The sequence below is a fragment of the Bubalus bubalis genome, chromosome X (assembly GCF_019923935.1).
Source record: "Bubalus bubalis isolate 160015118507 breed Murrah chromosome X, NDDB_SH_1, whole genome shotgun sequence".
NCBI lineage: Eukaryota > Metazoa > Chordata > Mammalia > Artiodactyla > Bovidae > Bubalus > Bubalus bubalis.
Window position 1 is genome coordinate 85,883,457 of NC_059181.1, and position 16,663 is coordinate 85,900,119.

General features: G+C 37.5%; 1 protein-coding gene across 5 annotated transcripts in view; it reads right to left on the reverse strand.

Moving 5' to 3' along the window:
- The window catches only part of COL4A5 (collagen type IV alpha 5 chain), a 252,771-nt gene that overhangs the window by 122,347 nt on the left and 113,761 nt on the right, over nucleotides 1-16,663 (reverse strand). For all 5 annotated transcript variants that reach the window (XM_006072346.4, XM_006072342.4, XM_006072345.4 and 2 more), the window contains exons 2-3: nucleotides 16,231-16,290; nucleotides 1,288-1,377 (exon numbers count right to left, since the gene is read on the reverse strand). In XM_006072346.4, the coding sequence (XP_006072408.1) occupies nucleotides 1,288-1,377; nucleotides 16,231-16,290 (150 nt within the window). The remainder of the gene's footprint in view (nucleotides 1-1,287; nucleotides 1,378-16,230; nucleotides 16,291-16,663) is intronic.

The following is a 16,663-nucleotide window of genomic DNA, read 5'->3' on the forward strand; positions in this document are numbered from 1 at the left end:
GGTATTGCTATTACCAAAACTTCATGATGTACCTACATCACTAAAACTGGCAAGGTAGAGCAGTCTATCACTATACTTAAGAAAAAAGGCTTCTGGCTCTCTAAATTTGATCAGATGGGCTATGGGCCATCTATTCCTGGCTTGGTAACTGTCTGAGCCACCAGGGAAGCCCAATGGTTGGGGCTGATGGTTAGACTCACTCCTCCAAGCAGGCCTGATCATCCTACTTGGAGTAATTTTGATCATGACCATGATCCACTGTAGCCTCATACTAATTATATTGTGACATAACTCCTCAAAGTCCAACCCATCCAAGTCCATGTTGGAGTGACCTATGTTTCTCATTTGCGTCTTAAAAAATCAAGAGATGAAATTGAGGAGTCTGGCTCCTGGCTAAAGACCTATGTGTGATTTTTCAGACCCAACCACAGGCAGTTACAAAGACCTCATGGTAAACCTCATATAGAAAAGCTGCCCATCCCATGCCAGAAAGCCTCATAGAGGAAAGCAGCCCATCCCACACCAGAATTAGTGCACAGCCAATGCATGTCAGTCTCTGAAGGGAGTTGTAGTTAAGGTATCAGTCCTCCTGGCTGGTCATGCTTTTATGCACATCTGCGTTGAAAGGCCTCTTTATATGGAGCCTTGGTGAAGACCTCTTTATTGAGTGCAGGATGGGGACCTTGACATTTGTTTCTGTTCTCTGTACTTTTCCACTCCTAGCTCTTCCCTCTCTCCCTGCATCCATCCAGCCCTCTGGTATACTAACAAACAGCAGTTTTTTCCCTCCAAGCTTCCGGAGCAATGACACAATTCCCCATGCTGAAGCATTTGACCCTCACTGGCACTTTTCCATGAGGAATAATGGAACAGTGGGGAAATCCACACTTTCTCTGGTTTATGTTTTGCTTATACACACTGTCACAGTAAGTGACTAAAGGCTTGACTGTTACTTTCCTTTTGGCTTGTTGTCTTAACCAGTACTCTGACACCTGGCAGTTCAGCTCTCTCCAGTTCAGCTGAGCTCCTGACAGGACTTAATTTTTGTTCAGGATCCCAATAACCACACACCATTAACAGTATCTTGCAAAAGCATTTGAATACAGCAGTAATATTTAGCCTTTTACAAAAACCAACAATGAAGTATAAATTCTTGGCCATTCTACTGTTTTATTTAAATATTGGTTTTTGGCTGTAATTCAGTAACTTTTTAATTCATCTGACACTTATCCCATATTAAGATGGCTTCATTTCTTTGGTATTATTGACTGGCAACTTGGCACGTACCTTTTGTCCCCGAGGCCCTGGGGGCCCTTCTGGACCTGGAAATCCAGGCAAACCTGGGTGGCCTTCCAAACCTGGAAATCCTCTTTCCCCCTGCAATTGAATAAGAAAGAAAGATAAGGTCACTCGTCAATTTTCAAGCAGAAGCATGGATGAGATTCAAAAACATCAAATGACTATCTAGAGAAGATTAATTTATTTATGCTAAATTCAGAGTATCTACTAACATGGAGAAAATTGTATGATATGAGTAGAAAAAACACAAACCACTAAATTTATATTGTATTTGGTAATGTAATCTCTTGCTTTCTCATAAAATTTAAAGGCTTACAGAGATGAAATAAAGTTGAAACATACTGACATGAAGAATTTAACAGGGAAGATGGCAATAAATTCAGGAAACTAGGTCTGAAGGGGTTACAATGAAACAAGTATGGTACACAGATGAAGAAGGTTAAAAGAACATCAGAGAAGATTTCAGGTTTGTAGTAGAGCACAGAGTTGTAGGATTATTAATAATGGAAATTAATTAACTGGTCAGTGACAAGTTAGCTAGAAAAGAGCTTGATAATATCAAGATCTTTATATATTTTTTCTGATTGTAAAATTAAATAAAAAAAGGAATCCATGTTTGTTCTGGAAAAAAAGAAAAAAACACCACTAATTATAACTCAAGTCCCAGTTCTGACCACGCACTTATCAACACCAGCACAGGAGGGCTGCCTACCTCCTAGTGAGGATCCACCACATCTTATCAGCATCTATCAACAAAGGTTGCCTGATGTGCAAATCTCTACAACCAGACAGGTGGGGGCTACAGAGCCACCATGTGTACTAACATACCATTAGACATATTAGAGTTAGTTAACTTGCATACAGTCAATTATGCTGAGTGTGAACCCCAACATCTCCAGGGGATCCAATCACAGACAGCAAATTCACCACTATTACATTTAAGAACCCCAAGGGCTCATAGTTCCAAGGCATAAGCTTTCAACTGCTTGGCTGTACGCAGTTCTCTACTTTTCTAAGGCTTGAAGGTTGAGTCTCTGGCCAAAGGCTCTGGACCTTTTTCTGGAAACCCCTCTCCCCAGATTCTATCCACAGTGACAGCCTAGGCAGCACGTGAGAAAGACGAAGCATCTATATCTACAAGGCAACTGGCTAATGGCCCATAAGAGGCATATACCCCTGGAGGTTAAGGGACAACAGACTTTCATTCACAATCTCAGTGGGCATGTGTATCTGTGTGTGTGTGTGTGTGTTAAGTACTAAGTTTAGCCTGGATAGCTTAGATAATCTTGTACTGAATACTTTCTTGTTATGTTGAATCATACTATAATAAATATAAGAACTTTGAAAAGGCTACTTCTGGTCAGTTTTCACTTATTACTTCAAAACCAATGAAGCAAATGTTACCCAATTAATGGTAGGTCTCAACATTCCTATAGCATTGACAATAATTATCATTATTGACATATTACTGTATTTTCTATTTTCAATAAATATCTCTCTTTGTTGTTTTAATTACTCATAGGATTGTGATAATTTAGCATCCAAAGGGCTTCCCTGGTGGCTTAGATGGTAAAGAATCTGTCTGCAATGTGGGAGACCCAGGTTTGATCCCTGGGTTGGGAAGATGCCCTGGAGAAGGAAATGGCAACCCACTCCAGTATTCTTGCCTGGAAAAGTCCATGGACAGAAGAGCCTGGTGGGCTAAAGTCCATGGGGTCGCAAAGAGTCAGACACGACTGAGCGACAAACATACATACATATACACACACAGAATCTCAATTCCATTATTTTGAAGAAAACAGAACAAGAAAAGATAAATAGAAGATTAAAAAATTTTAGACCTGGATTGCCTCAATTCACTACATAGCCCATTTCTAGCAGAGCTGGTAACAGAAATCTAATCAAAAGTGCCAGTCAGAAAGGAAGCTAGAATGAAATAAAATAATCTAGTTGGAGTAGATTTCCATAAGTGGAAAACACAGCTATGTTTTAGGATCTCCGCTGATATTTAGAGCATATCTCTGCCAAAACTTGAGGCTAATGCTTGAAGAGAGCTATATAGTTTCAGAAGCCAAATTGCTACCTGAGCTATAGATAATAGAGGAATAAACTAGAAACTGAAAGTAGAGAGTGCTAAAAAGCTTAACTACACTTGCATTAATAAAAACCATATACCTATACCAGATTCCTATCCTGAAATCTCCCCACACAATAGTCAAATAATGTTGTAGTCCTATCTAGCTGACAGAGCAGTATCATCCCAAGAAAGACAGAATGGCAGCTACTGGAGGAAAGTAGCAGAAAAACTGCAATAGCAACCCCCAGTCTTCAAAAGGTAGAAAGGTTCCTGCAGTAGAAACTATAGAAGGCTTCCATGAGGAGAGGGTGCAAGAGGGTCCTCTAACCTAATTCCTAATACAGGAAGTAGGGAAGGCTGACATTTGTTGCATGCCCACCCTTTCTACTGGTTGTCAGGCAATTATTTAATCCTTATAGCTACCTAGATTTTACTGTAATTTGCTAATACCACTCACTAACATAGAAAATGATGTGGTGCACCTATTTTTGAAGGTTAAACTTAAACCTAGTTTGTGCTGCCTGCCCACATTTGGATAAAAAAAATTATTCTAATTTTTCTTTGTGGAGTAATAGTCTTCTCTCTCTGCCTGTCCTTTAAATATTGGTATTACATTGAATGCCCTTTTTTGACCCTTTCTCTGGGATATCTCAAATATCAACATATTTTTTCCTAAAAGCTGGGTTCACAGGGCCAAATGTCTTAAACATCTCCTCTTGAATATCACACAGGCACCTAACACTCAACAATAACAATAGCAAACGCGTATTGAACGCTTTCTATGTGCCAGAGTTTTCTTAATTCTTTCCACGTTTCACATTATTTAATCCTCCCAATGACAATATTAGGTAAATACTATTATTATTTCCACTTTATAGATGAAGAATTAAAGCAAAGAGAAGTTGAATAATTTTCTCAAAAGCAAATTTAACATAAACAACATTGAAATCATTATCTTTCAGCCCTCTTATTTATTTCAGGAAATTACACAATCCAGCTACCTTGGCCAGAAATTTATAATAATCTCAATTCCATTCTCTCCATTTTCCCTTCATCTAACCAATTATGCTATGTTCATCATTGTATTCTTAGTGCCCAACAGAACAAATACGCAGTAAATATTCATTCAATGAATGAACTTCCTTCAGTTCAGTTCAGTTGCTCAGTCGTGTCCGACTCTTTGTGACCCCATGGACTGAGCACGCCAGGCCCCTGTGTCCATCGCCAACTTCTGGAGTTTACTCAAATTCATTTATGGCACATGCTTTCCTCAAAGATTCAGAAAAAATAAGAGCTAGGATTAGGGGAAATTATACAAAAGATGACTTTTATTTGCAATAAAGCTGGCTTACATACAAGCTAGAATTTAAGAGAAGGATAATAGACTAATTTCAGTTCAGTTCAGTCACTCAGTTGTGTCTGACTTTTTGCGACCCGATGGACTGCAGCACACCAGGCCTCCCTGTCCATCACCAGCTCCCGGAGTCTACTCAAACTCATGTCCATTGAGTCAGTGATGCCATCCAACCATCTCATCCTCCGTCGTCCCCTTCTCCTCCCACCTTCAATCTTTCCCAGCATCAGAGTCTTTTCAAATGAGTCAGCTCTTCGCATCAGGTGGCCAAAGTACTGGAGTTTCAGCTTCAACATCAAATCCTTCCAGTGAATATTCAGGACTGATCTCCTTTATGATGGACTGGTTGGACCTCCTTGCAGTCCAAGGGACTCTCAAGAGTCTTCTCCAACACCACAGTTCAAAAGTATCAATTCTTCGGCGCTCAGCTTTCTTTATAGTCCATCTCTCACATCCATACATGACCACTGGAAAAACCATAAACTTGACTAGACAGACCTTTGTTGGCAAAGTAATGTCTCTGTTTTTGAAAATGCTGTCTAGGTTGGTCATAACTTTCCTTCCAAGGAGTAAGTGTCTTTTAATTTTGAAGTAGAACCTACTTTGTGAGTAAGACATACACATAAAAATGTTATAGGAAGGGCACTTTATAATCACAAGAAGAAAGTTATGTGATCATGGAAATAAAAAATAAATTCTAAGAATAGTTTCTTGGGGCTTCACTGGTGGTACAGTGGTTAAGAATCCACCTTGCAATGCATGGGACACCAGATTGATCCCTGGTGCAGGAGGATTCCACATGCCATGGAGCAACTAAGCCTGTGTGCCACAACTACTGAGTTTGCACTCCAGAGCCTGCGAGCTGCAACTACTAAGCCCATGTGCTGCAACTACTGAAGCCCACAAACCCTAGAGCCCATAGTCCACAACTGTGAAGCCACCACAATGAGAAGGTCCCGCACTGCAACTAAAGAGTAGCCGTCATTCACTGCAATTAGAGAAAGTCTGAGCGCAAAAATGAAGACCCAGCACACCCAAATGTAAAAATAAATACAAAAATTAAAAAAAAAAAAAACCAGTTTCTCAAAACAGGTACACAATTAACAGGAAAAATACTGGATTTCTGAGGATAGGAAAAATAAAAATTAGGACAAACTGTCACAATGACAATTATAATTAAAATTATTTGAAGATTATACTATTGTAAAAAGTAAAAATTACATAAATCTATGGACAAAGCAATACCCTTAACAGACAAATGGCAACAATGATTTAATTAGGTAATGCAATTATAATGGTTTTGCTGCTGCTAAGTCGCTTCAGTCGTGTCCAACTCTGTGCGACCCCATAGACAGAAGCCCACCAAGCTCCCCCGTCCCTGGGATTCTCCAGGCAAGAACACTGGAGTGGGTTGCCATTTCCTTCTCCAATGCATGAAAGTGAAAAGTGAAAGTGAAGTCGCTCAGTCGTGTCTGACTCTTAGCAACCCCATGGACTGTAGCCTACCAGGCTCCTCTATCCATGGGATTTTCCAGGCAAGAGTACTGGAGTGGGGTGCCATTGCCTTCTCCGATAATGGTTTTATAATTATATAAATTATGGGCAACTGTGTCTTCTTTTGTGTAATTTCTATTGTCTTTGTAATTATATAGCACAAAGAAATATTTGAAGTAATTAGAACAAGAACATGGATCTTTAGGAACTGTCAAAATGGAAATAATCTAGGTCAGAAGATCTCAAATTTTAGCTTGCATCAGAACCACTTGGACAGCTTGTTGAAACAAGGTTACCTGGTCCTGCCCCAGAATTAGATTCAGTAGGTCTGCTATGGAGCCTAAGAATCTGCATTTCTAACAAGCTCCCAGTAAATGCTGATGCAACTGGTAGAGGGGCACACTTTATTTAGATAATATTTGACTATGACATGAATTTTGGGATGTCAATTGATTGATTTCTTATTCTCATCAGCAGTCTGGTGAATTTTGTTTTTAGCAGTATGTACTTGAACACATTCCTTTGGCAGAATGTACATGCTTCTGTGTTAAACTTATTTTTTAAAAGCAGTTTTACTGAAGCAAAATTAATATACAATAAATTTCACTTAAAATACACAATTTGAAAATTTTTGTCATATATGTGGCAACCAAAATAATTAACATATCTCTCACTCATAAGAATTTCCTTGTCTTTTCAACAAATGGTGCTAGAAAAACTGGACATTCCCTGAAAAAAAAATTCTAGACACAGACCTTACACCTTCATAAAAATAACTCAAAATGAATCAGAGACTTAAATGCAAAACATAAAACTCCTAGAAAATAACATGGGAGAAAACCTAGATGACCTTGGATGTGGTGGTGACATTTTAGATGCCACAACAAGGGCACAATCCACAAAAGAAACAATTGATAAACTGGACTTCAAGAAAATGAAAAGCTTCTGCTCTGCAAGAAACAATGTCAAGAGAATGAGAAGACAAATCACAGACTGGGAAAAAATATTTTCAAAAGCCACATCTGATAAAGGACTGTTATCCAAAGTAGACAAAGAACTCTTAAAGACTCAACAATAAGAAAACAACCTGATTTAAAAATGGGTCAAAGACTCTATGGGGCTCCCCTGGTGGCTCAGACTGTAAAGAATCACCCTGCAGTACAGGACACCCGGGATTGATCCCTGGGTCAGGAAGATCCCTGGAAAAAGGAATGGCTACCTACTCCAGTATTCTTGCCTGGAGAATTCCATGGTCAGAGGAGCCTGGAGAATTCCATGGTCAGAGGAGCCTGGAGGGTTACAGTCCATGGGATCGCAGAGATACAACTAAGAGACAGAGACTCACTCACAAAAACTTTAACTGATACCTCACTGAAAAAGATATACAGATGGCAAGTAAGCATATGAAAAAAATGCTCCACATCATATGTCATCAGGGAAATGGAAATTAAAAAGTAACAATGAGATACCTTTACACACCCATTAAATTGGCCAAAATCCAGGGTATTGACAATACTGAATGCTGACAAGGATGTGAAGCAACAGGAACTCTCATTCATTACTGGTGGAATGCAAAATGGTGCAGCCACTTTGGAAGACACTTTGGCAGTTTCTTACAAAACTAAACATACTTTTATCATATGATCTAGCAATCGTGTTCCTTGGTATTAACCCACAGGAGTTGAAAATTTATATCCACACAAAAACCTGCATTGAATGTTTATAGCAGTTTTATTCATAATTGCCAAACCTGAAAGCAACCAAGATGTTTTTCAGTAGGTGAACAGATAAAATGTGGTTCATTCAGACAAAGGAATATTATTAATATCAGTCCAGAAAGAAACAAGTTATCACACCATGAAAAGACATGAAGGAAATTTAAATGCATATCATTAATTGAAAGGAGCTCATCTGAAAAGGCTGCATACCATGTAATTCTAACTATATGACATTCTGGAAAAGGTAAAATTATACCAACAGTAAAAATATCAGTGGTTGCCAGTGGGTACAGGTTGGGGAGATCAATAGAGGGAGCAGAGTTTTTTTTTTAGGTCAGTGAAAATACTCTGTATGATAATTTAATATGGATGCCTGTCATTATACATTTTTCCAAACACACAGAATGTATAACACCAAGAGTAAATGCTAAGGTAAAATTTAAATTTTGGGTAATAATGACATATCAATGTAGGCTCATCAACTGTAACAAATGTACCACTATGGTATAGCTGGGGAGGCTATGCATGTGTGGGGGCAGGGCACATATGGGAAATCTGTATCTCTTTTGATTTTTCTGTGAACCTAAAACTGTACCAAAAAAATAAAATCTTTTTAAAATAACAATATTAAATGAAATATTATAAATATTAAAAAAATTTCTTTGTCCCCCTTTATGTCTTCCTCCTGCCTCTACTCATAACCCCAGGCAATAACTGATTTGCTTTCTATCACCAGGGATTAATTTGCATTTTTCAAAGTTTTTTTATTAATGGAATTATACAGAATATACATTTTGTCTAACTTTTCACTCAGCATAATTATTTTGTGATTTAGAAGTGTGTCAATAGTTCATTCCTTTCTACTGCTGAGTAGTATTCCATTGTATGTATATATATATATATATCACCCTTGAACAACATGAGGGTCAGGAGTGCCAACCCCTATGTGGTTAAAAATCTGAGTATAATTTTACAGCTGGTGCTCCAAATCTTCAGTTCTATAACTATGGATTCTAATCAACTACAGACTGTATACTACTGTAGTATGTATTTATTGAAATAAATCTGAATATAAGTAGACCCATGAAGTTAAAATCCATGTTGTTCAAGGATCAGCTCTACTACAATTTGCTAAGATTCATTCACCTGTTAAAAGGCAGTTGAGTTGATTCCTGTTTCTGGCTATTACAAATAGAGCTACCATGACATCATGTACAAGGATGGTATACACACATGCTTTCATTTCTCATGGGTAAATGCCTAGGAATAGAGGGGGTCATATGACAGGTTTATGTTAACCTGTTTAAGAAACTGCCAAACTATTTCCCAAAGTATTTGCATCATTCTAGATCGGAGAAGGCAATGGCACCCCACTCCAGTACTCTTGCCTGGGAAATCCCATGGACAGAGGAACCTGGTAGGCTACAGTCCATGGGGCCGCTAAGAGTCTGACACAACTGAGTGACTTCACTTTCACTTTTCACTTTCATGCATTGGAGAAGGAAATGGCAACCCACTCCAGTGTTCTTGCCTGGAGAATCCCAGGGACAGGAGAGCCTGGTGGGCTTCTGTCTATGGGGTCACACAGAGTCAGACACGACTGACGCGACTTAGCAGCAGTAGCAGCAGCAGCAGATCTCTACCAGCAATCTGTGATAATTTCAGTTGCTCCACACACTGATCTGTATTTGGTATGGTTATGTTCTAATATTTACACATTCTTATAGGTTTATAGTAGTATCTCCTCATAGATTTATTATACACTTCCCTAATTATTAATATTGAGTAACTTTTCATGTGTTTACTATATGATGCCATCGTCTATTCTTTTGGAAAGAGTCTTCAAATCTTTTGCCAACTTGTTTTTAATTTAATTTTACTTAGGGATGTTTATTATTTAGTTTTGAGATTTCTTTATATATTTTGGTTTCAAGATTCTTATCAGGTAATTCATTAATATTTTTTCCTAGTCTGTGAACTGTCTTTTCATTCTCTTAGTATCTTCAGAAAAGAATACATTCTCGGGTTTCCCTGGTGGCTTAGTGGTAAAGAATCCACCTGCCAATGCAGGAGACACGAGTTCGATCCCTGATTCAGAAAGATCCCACATGTTGCGGAACAAATAAGCTCATGCCCCACAACTATTGAGTCTGTGCTTTAGGGCCTGGGAACCCAACTACTGAAGCCTGTACACCCTAGAGCCCATGCTCTGCACCAAGAAGAGCCACTGCAATGAGAAGCCCGTGCATCACAACTGGAGTGTAGTCCCTGCTCACCACAACTAGAGAAACCCGTGCAGCAATAAAGACCCATCACAACCAAAACTAAATAAATAAACATTTTTTTTTAAAAGATACGTTCTTTATTTTGATGAAATACAATTTATCAGTCTTTCTTTTACAGATCATGTTTTTGTTGTCATATCTAAGAAATATCTACCTAATCGAAGGTCACAAGGATTTTTTCCTTTGTTTTCTTCTGAAAGACTTGTAGACTTAGGTTTTATAGATTAAGGCTTTATATTTAGGTATATGACCCATTTTGAATTAATTTTTGCATATAGGGCAAGCAGTGAGTCAAAGTTCATTTTTGTGAATATGCATATCCAGTTCTTCCAGTACTCTTTGTTTTAAAGACCATCTTTTCTCCACTGAATTGTTTTTGCACTTTTGTCAATAAATCAATTTATCATGTGCCTATGGTCTAGTTATGGACCCTATTGTGTTCCATTCATCAATATGTCTATCTTTTTTGCTATTAGCACACTATCATGTTTACTCTAGTTTGATTCTAAGTCTTGGAATTGTGTAATATAGATATTTTAGCTTCATTCTTTTAAAAAGCTACATTAGCATTTACACCTGAATTTTATTTAGTTTTTTAAAATATTTATTTATTCTGTTGTGTTGGGTCTTAGTTTTGACATGTGGGATCGTTCATTGCAGCCCACAGACTCTAGTTGTGGTGTGTGGGCTTAGTTGCTCTGTAGCATGTAAGAACTTAGTTCCCTGACCAGGGATCAAACCTGAGTACTCTGCATTGCAAGGCAGATTCTTAACCACTGTACCACAGGGAAGTCCCTACACCTGAATTTTGTGCGTACTAAGTAGCTTCAGTCGAGTCCAACTCTTTGTAACCTTATGGACTGTAGCCCGCCAGGCTCCTCTGTCCATGAGATTCCCCAAGCAAGAATACTGGCATGGGTTGCCATGCCCTCCTTCAGCGGATCTTCCCCATCCAGGGATCTAACCCAGGTCTCCCACATTGCAGGCAGATTCTTTAATGTCTGAGCCACCAGGGAAGCCCACACTGGAATTTTAGAATCAGCTTAATTTCTACAAGAAAAGTAAGAAGGTCTATTAATCTGTATATAAATTTGGAGAGAATTGGCATCTTAGTAATGTTGAGCACTTTAATACCTAAACATGATATATATCTATGTTAATTCAGGTATTCATTTCTCTCAACAATATTTTTATAGTTTTCAGTGCACTGGACTTACACATTTTTGTCTGACTTGCTCCCATGTATTTCAAATTTCTGGTGCTCTTGCAAAAGGCATTTTTATAACTCCTATTTCCAAATTTTCATTGTTACAATATATACATATACATGATCTTTATTGATCTTATCAGGTTTGTTTATTCTGATCTTTTTACACTCACAAAGTTTATGAGCATTTTAGTATTGTTCATCTACAAAAAAAAGAGAGTTTTATTCTTCCATTCTAGTATGGATGCTTTTCCTTTTCTAGTCTTACTGCACTGGCAATGTTGAATAGAAATCGTGAGAGCAGACATGTTCCTATCTTAGAAGAAAGGGATGTAGTCTTTCTCCATTGAATATAATTTTGGCTATAGGGGTTTGGTAGATGCTCCTTAAGATTAAGGAAATCCATTCTATTTCTAGTTTGCTGAGATTATCAGAAATTGATAATGAATTTTGGTAAGTGCTTTATTTGTATCTATTGAGATAATTATACGGTGGGCTTATTTATCTTTAAATTTTTTATTTAGTTTTTTAACATGGTGAATTATAATTTTTGATTTTCAAATATTAAACCTACCATGCATTACTTGCATAAACCCCACTTGGTAAGGGCATATTATCTGCTTTATACACCACTGGATCTGATTTGCTAAAATTTTGTTCTTCATTTCTTCAGCTCTATTAATGAGCTATAGTTTAATGATTTTTAACTTTTGTCTTTGGTTTGGTTTTAGGGCATATTTGTTTCATAAAATTAGTTGGACATCAGTCCCTATCCCTCCACTGTCTGAGTTTATGCAAGACTGATATTGTTTCTTACATAAATGCTTCATATAATTCCTCAGTGAAAACTTCTGGACTAGAATTTTTATGTGAGTGTGGGAAGGGTTTGATAATTAAATTTCCTTAGTAGATATAGAGCTATTCATATTTTCTTTCATTTAATTACTTAGTTGGTTAGTGTTAGGTAATGTGTGTTTCTCAAGTTGTTTGTCCATCTTTCTTCAGTCTTCATTCTGCTGTTAAAAGCCCATCTGGTAAATGGTTCTTTCTCATATTTTGCTTTCCTTTCTTTCTTTTTACACAATTTCCAGTGCTGTTATGATTCTCTATCTGTTCACTTATTATTAGCAGAGTTCCCTTTAAACCAACAAATATATTTATCCTATCTGCTTTAAATTACTCTCCCTATTTCACTGTCAGTCGCTGATTCATAGGTTTATACTATTTAATCATCAGCAACAATTGCAGTCATCTCACATGCTAGTAAAGTAATGCACAAAATTCTTCAAGCCAGGCTTCAGCAATACATGAACTGTGAACTTCCAGATGTTCAAGCTGGTTTTAGAAAAGGCAGAGGAACCAGAGATCAAATTGCCAACATCCTCTGGATCATCGAAAAAGCAAGAGAGTTCCAGAAAAACATCTACTTCTGCTTTATTGACTATGCCAACGCCTTTGACTGTGTGGATCACAATAAACTGTGGAAAATTCTGAAAGAGATGGGAATACCAGACCACCTGACCTGCCTCTTGAGAAACCTGTATGCAGGTCAGGAAGCAACAGTTAGAACTGGACATGGAACAACAGGCTGGTTCCAAATAGGAAAAGGAGTACGTCAAGGCTATATATTGTCACCCTGCTTATTTAACTTCTGTGCAGAGTACATCATGAGAAATGCTGGGGTGGAAGAAGCACAAGCTGGAATCAAGATTGCCGGGAGAAATATCAATAACCTCAGATATGCAGATGACACCACCCTTATGGCAGAAAGTGAAGAGGAACTCAAAAGCCTCTTGATGAAGGTGAAAGAGGAGAGTGAAAAAGTTGGCTTAAAACTCAACGTTCAGAAAACGAAGATCATGGCATCCGGTCCCATCACTTCATGGGAAATAGATGGGGAAACAGTGGAAACAGTGTCAGACTTTATTTTTCTGGGCTCCAAAATCACTGCAGATGGTGACTGCAGCCATGAAATTAAAAGATGCTTACTCCTTGGAAGAAAAGTTATGACCAACTTAGATAGCATATTGAAAAGCAGAGACATTACTTTGCCAACAAAGGTCCGACTAGTCAAGGCTATGGTTTTTCCAGTGGTCATGTATGGATGTGAGAGTTGGACTGTGAAGAAAGCTGAGCACTGAAGAATTGATGCTTTGAACTGTGGTGTTGGAGAAGACTCTTGAGAGTCCCTTGGACTGCAAGGAGATCCAACCAGTCCATTCTGAAGGAGATCAGCCCTGGGATTTCTTTGGAAGGAATGATGCTAAAGGTGAAACTCCAGTACTTTGGCCACCTAATGCGAAGAGTTGACTCATTGGAAAAGACTCTGGTGCTGGGAGGGATTGGGGGCAGGAGGAGAAGGGGATGACAGAGGATGAGATGGCTGGATGGCATCACCGACTCAATGGATGTGAGTTTGAGTGAACTCCGGGAGTTAGTGATGGACAGGGAGGCCTGGCGTGCTGCGATTCATGGGGTCGCAAAGAGTCGGACATGACTGAGCGACTGAACTGAGCTGAATACTTACTTTGTAATCAGTTGTCTAAAAATTCTAACATCTGTGTCATTGCAGAGTTAGTTTTCATTTATTGGTCTTTTTCTTGACTATGGGTCACTTTTACTTGTTACTTCACAGATTTTGCTGTGTTAGTGTCTAGCAAGTTTTAATTGCATACTGGACATTGTACTTAATATGTACACACATCTTGGATTCTTTTATATTGTCTGAAAAGTACTGAATATTTGTTTTAGGAAATAGCTATCTCAGCTAAATTAACACTTAAAACTCCATTTTCCTTTCAATGGACAACAGTTAAATCTGTGTTGCCTTATTGAGGCCTTTAAGCTGTTCCTTTCTGCTGGGTTGAATGAATCCTCCTGTATACATATAAAGTTCAAGGTTCAACCAAGTATTTTGGTGACATTTGCAAGCAGATACTCGGGCTCTCCATTCTGTAACTCTCTCCATTCCAGCATATCTCCCATCATTTTATAGCCATTCTGGCATCCTCAATTCTGTCCTTGACTTCTCAAGCCACTAGAACTGTGGTTTTCTGTCTGCCATCTTACCATCCGTTGCCATGCAGACTGAAAGGTACACCCAGGATAAAAAGGTACATAAGTGCAAACATTCCCACTGTACTTCCCTTCTTTAAGAGGCAGAATTTGCTCTACTGTTTTCCTACTTTGGTCACTCTCCTATGCTATTAAATAGTTGTTATATTTTGTCCAGAATGTTCACTTCTTAAGAGTTAATCTGATAAAAGGCATTCCACTAATGTCAGAATGAATTCCTCTTGGTCTTTTTACCACTACAGAAATTACCTTTACCATAAAACTACTCCCCTCAAACTAATGTTACTCAAATAATGGTTCTGTATAACACTCTTCAATTATTATTAATAGGTGTTCTGTTGGAAGGAACGTGGGTTAAATAAAACTTAGAAATATAACTTTGCAAAACAAATAGGTTTCTTTACTCCAGGACTTTTAAACCCCTTTAATATGCTAGTGTACCTTCTATATGCCTAAACGGAATATGCTCAAGATACTGTCCTGAAATTTTTCTTATATAATTAGTAACGTTCAGTTATTCATTCAAAAATATTGAGTCCCAAAGAATGAAGACTGGAGTATGATCACCTTCCCCCAGTACAATTCTTTGTAAGGTACTATCCCTTTTTAAACACATCTAATTTCAGTGTCAGTCACTGATTCATAATAGCTAGATTTGTGCTATTTAATCATCACTAATACTTTGTAATCATATCTACACAGTAAGGATGCTGTTATGAGAAAAGTAAGATGAAAGTAGAGATGCAGCAATCATTAACTTACATGGACTAGATAAAAATACATGAAATTGCCTACTGTCTAGCATAGATTAGTAGCCTGATAAATATTTTGTTTCTTAATGTTGTTTTTACTTTCTTTTGCCTATTAAGTCAGTGATTACAAGATTCATCAGAGATTGGCAGACTATAGTTATCAGGCCAAATGCAGTCAGAAGCCCATTTTGTATAGTCCAAAAGCTAAAAATCTTTTTAACACTACTAAAGGACTATTTTTTAAAAAGGAGAAAAACATGTGACAGAGACCTTATGTAGCTCAAAAAGCCTAAAACATTTGCTATCTGGCTCTTTTTTTGTTTGTTTGTTTGTTTGTTTTTTGTTTTTTGTTTTTTTCTTTTTTTTAAATTTTATTTTATTTTTAAACTTTACATAATTGTATTAGTTTTGCCAAATATCAAAATGAATCCGCCACAGGTATACATGTGTTCCCCATCCTGAACCCTCCTCCCTCCTCCCTCCCCATTCCATCCCTCTGGGTCGTCCCAGTGCACCAGCCCCAAGCATCCAGTATTGTGCATCGAACCCGGACTGGCAACTCGTTTCATACATGATATTTTACATGTTTCAATGCCATTCTCCCAAATCTTCCCACCCTCTCCCTCTCTCACAGAGTCCATAAGACTGTTCTATACATCAGTGTCTCTTTTGCTGTCTTGTACACAGGGTTATTGTTACCATCTTTCTAAATTCCATATATATGCATTAGTATGCGTTATCTGACTCTTTACAGAAAGTGTTTGCTGACTTCTGAGATATAGTCTAATCCCTATAGTAATCTAAAATAAGAAGCATAGTAAAATTCATTGTACTTAATTATATTTAATTTATCTATTTATTTTATTATATTCATTTTAATTATATGCTGGGGTGGAAGTCCTATTTTTTTAATTAAAATCAGTATTTTATTGGTTTTCTAAATTTTTGAAGGATTAACTCATATCTTACCTTTTCTCCTTTTATACCACTACAGTCACACTTAGATCCTGGAGAACACCCATAGCAAGCCTATAAGGAAGAGAAAGAGGGAGGAAAATCATTAAATATGAACCTAAAAACCAGACTCTGACTTATGGCTCAGATGAATTCAACAATCCAAACTTTTAAAACAACTACCATAAAAATATCTAAAAGGATAAATACTAAACTATAGACACTGTTTATCTCTGAGGAATCATCCATCTTTTATTGTATACATTTCTGTTTGAACTCTTTAAAATGAGAAAATATAATACTTATAAAGTGAAAAATGTCTTTTTAAAAATGAAAAAAATCCACACAACTTCCCTTTAATATGATTTTCAGCTCTAAGGAACTCCTTTTTTTCTCCTAACATCACTTGTAAGAAATTACCTCTCAATCTATGTTAGCAAAGTCTTTG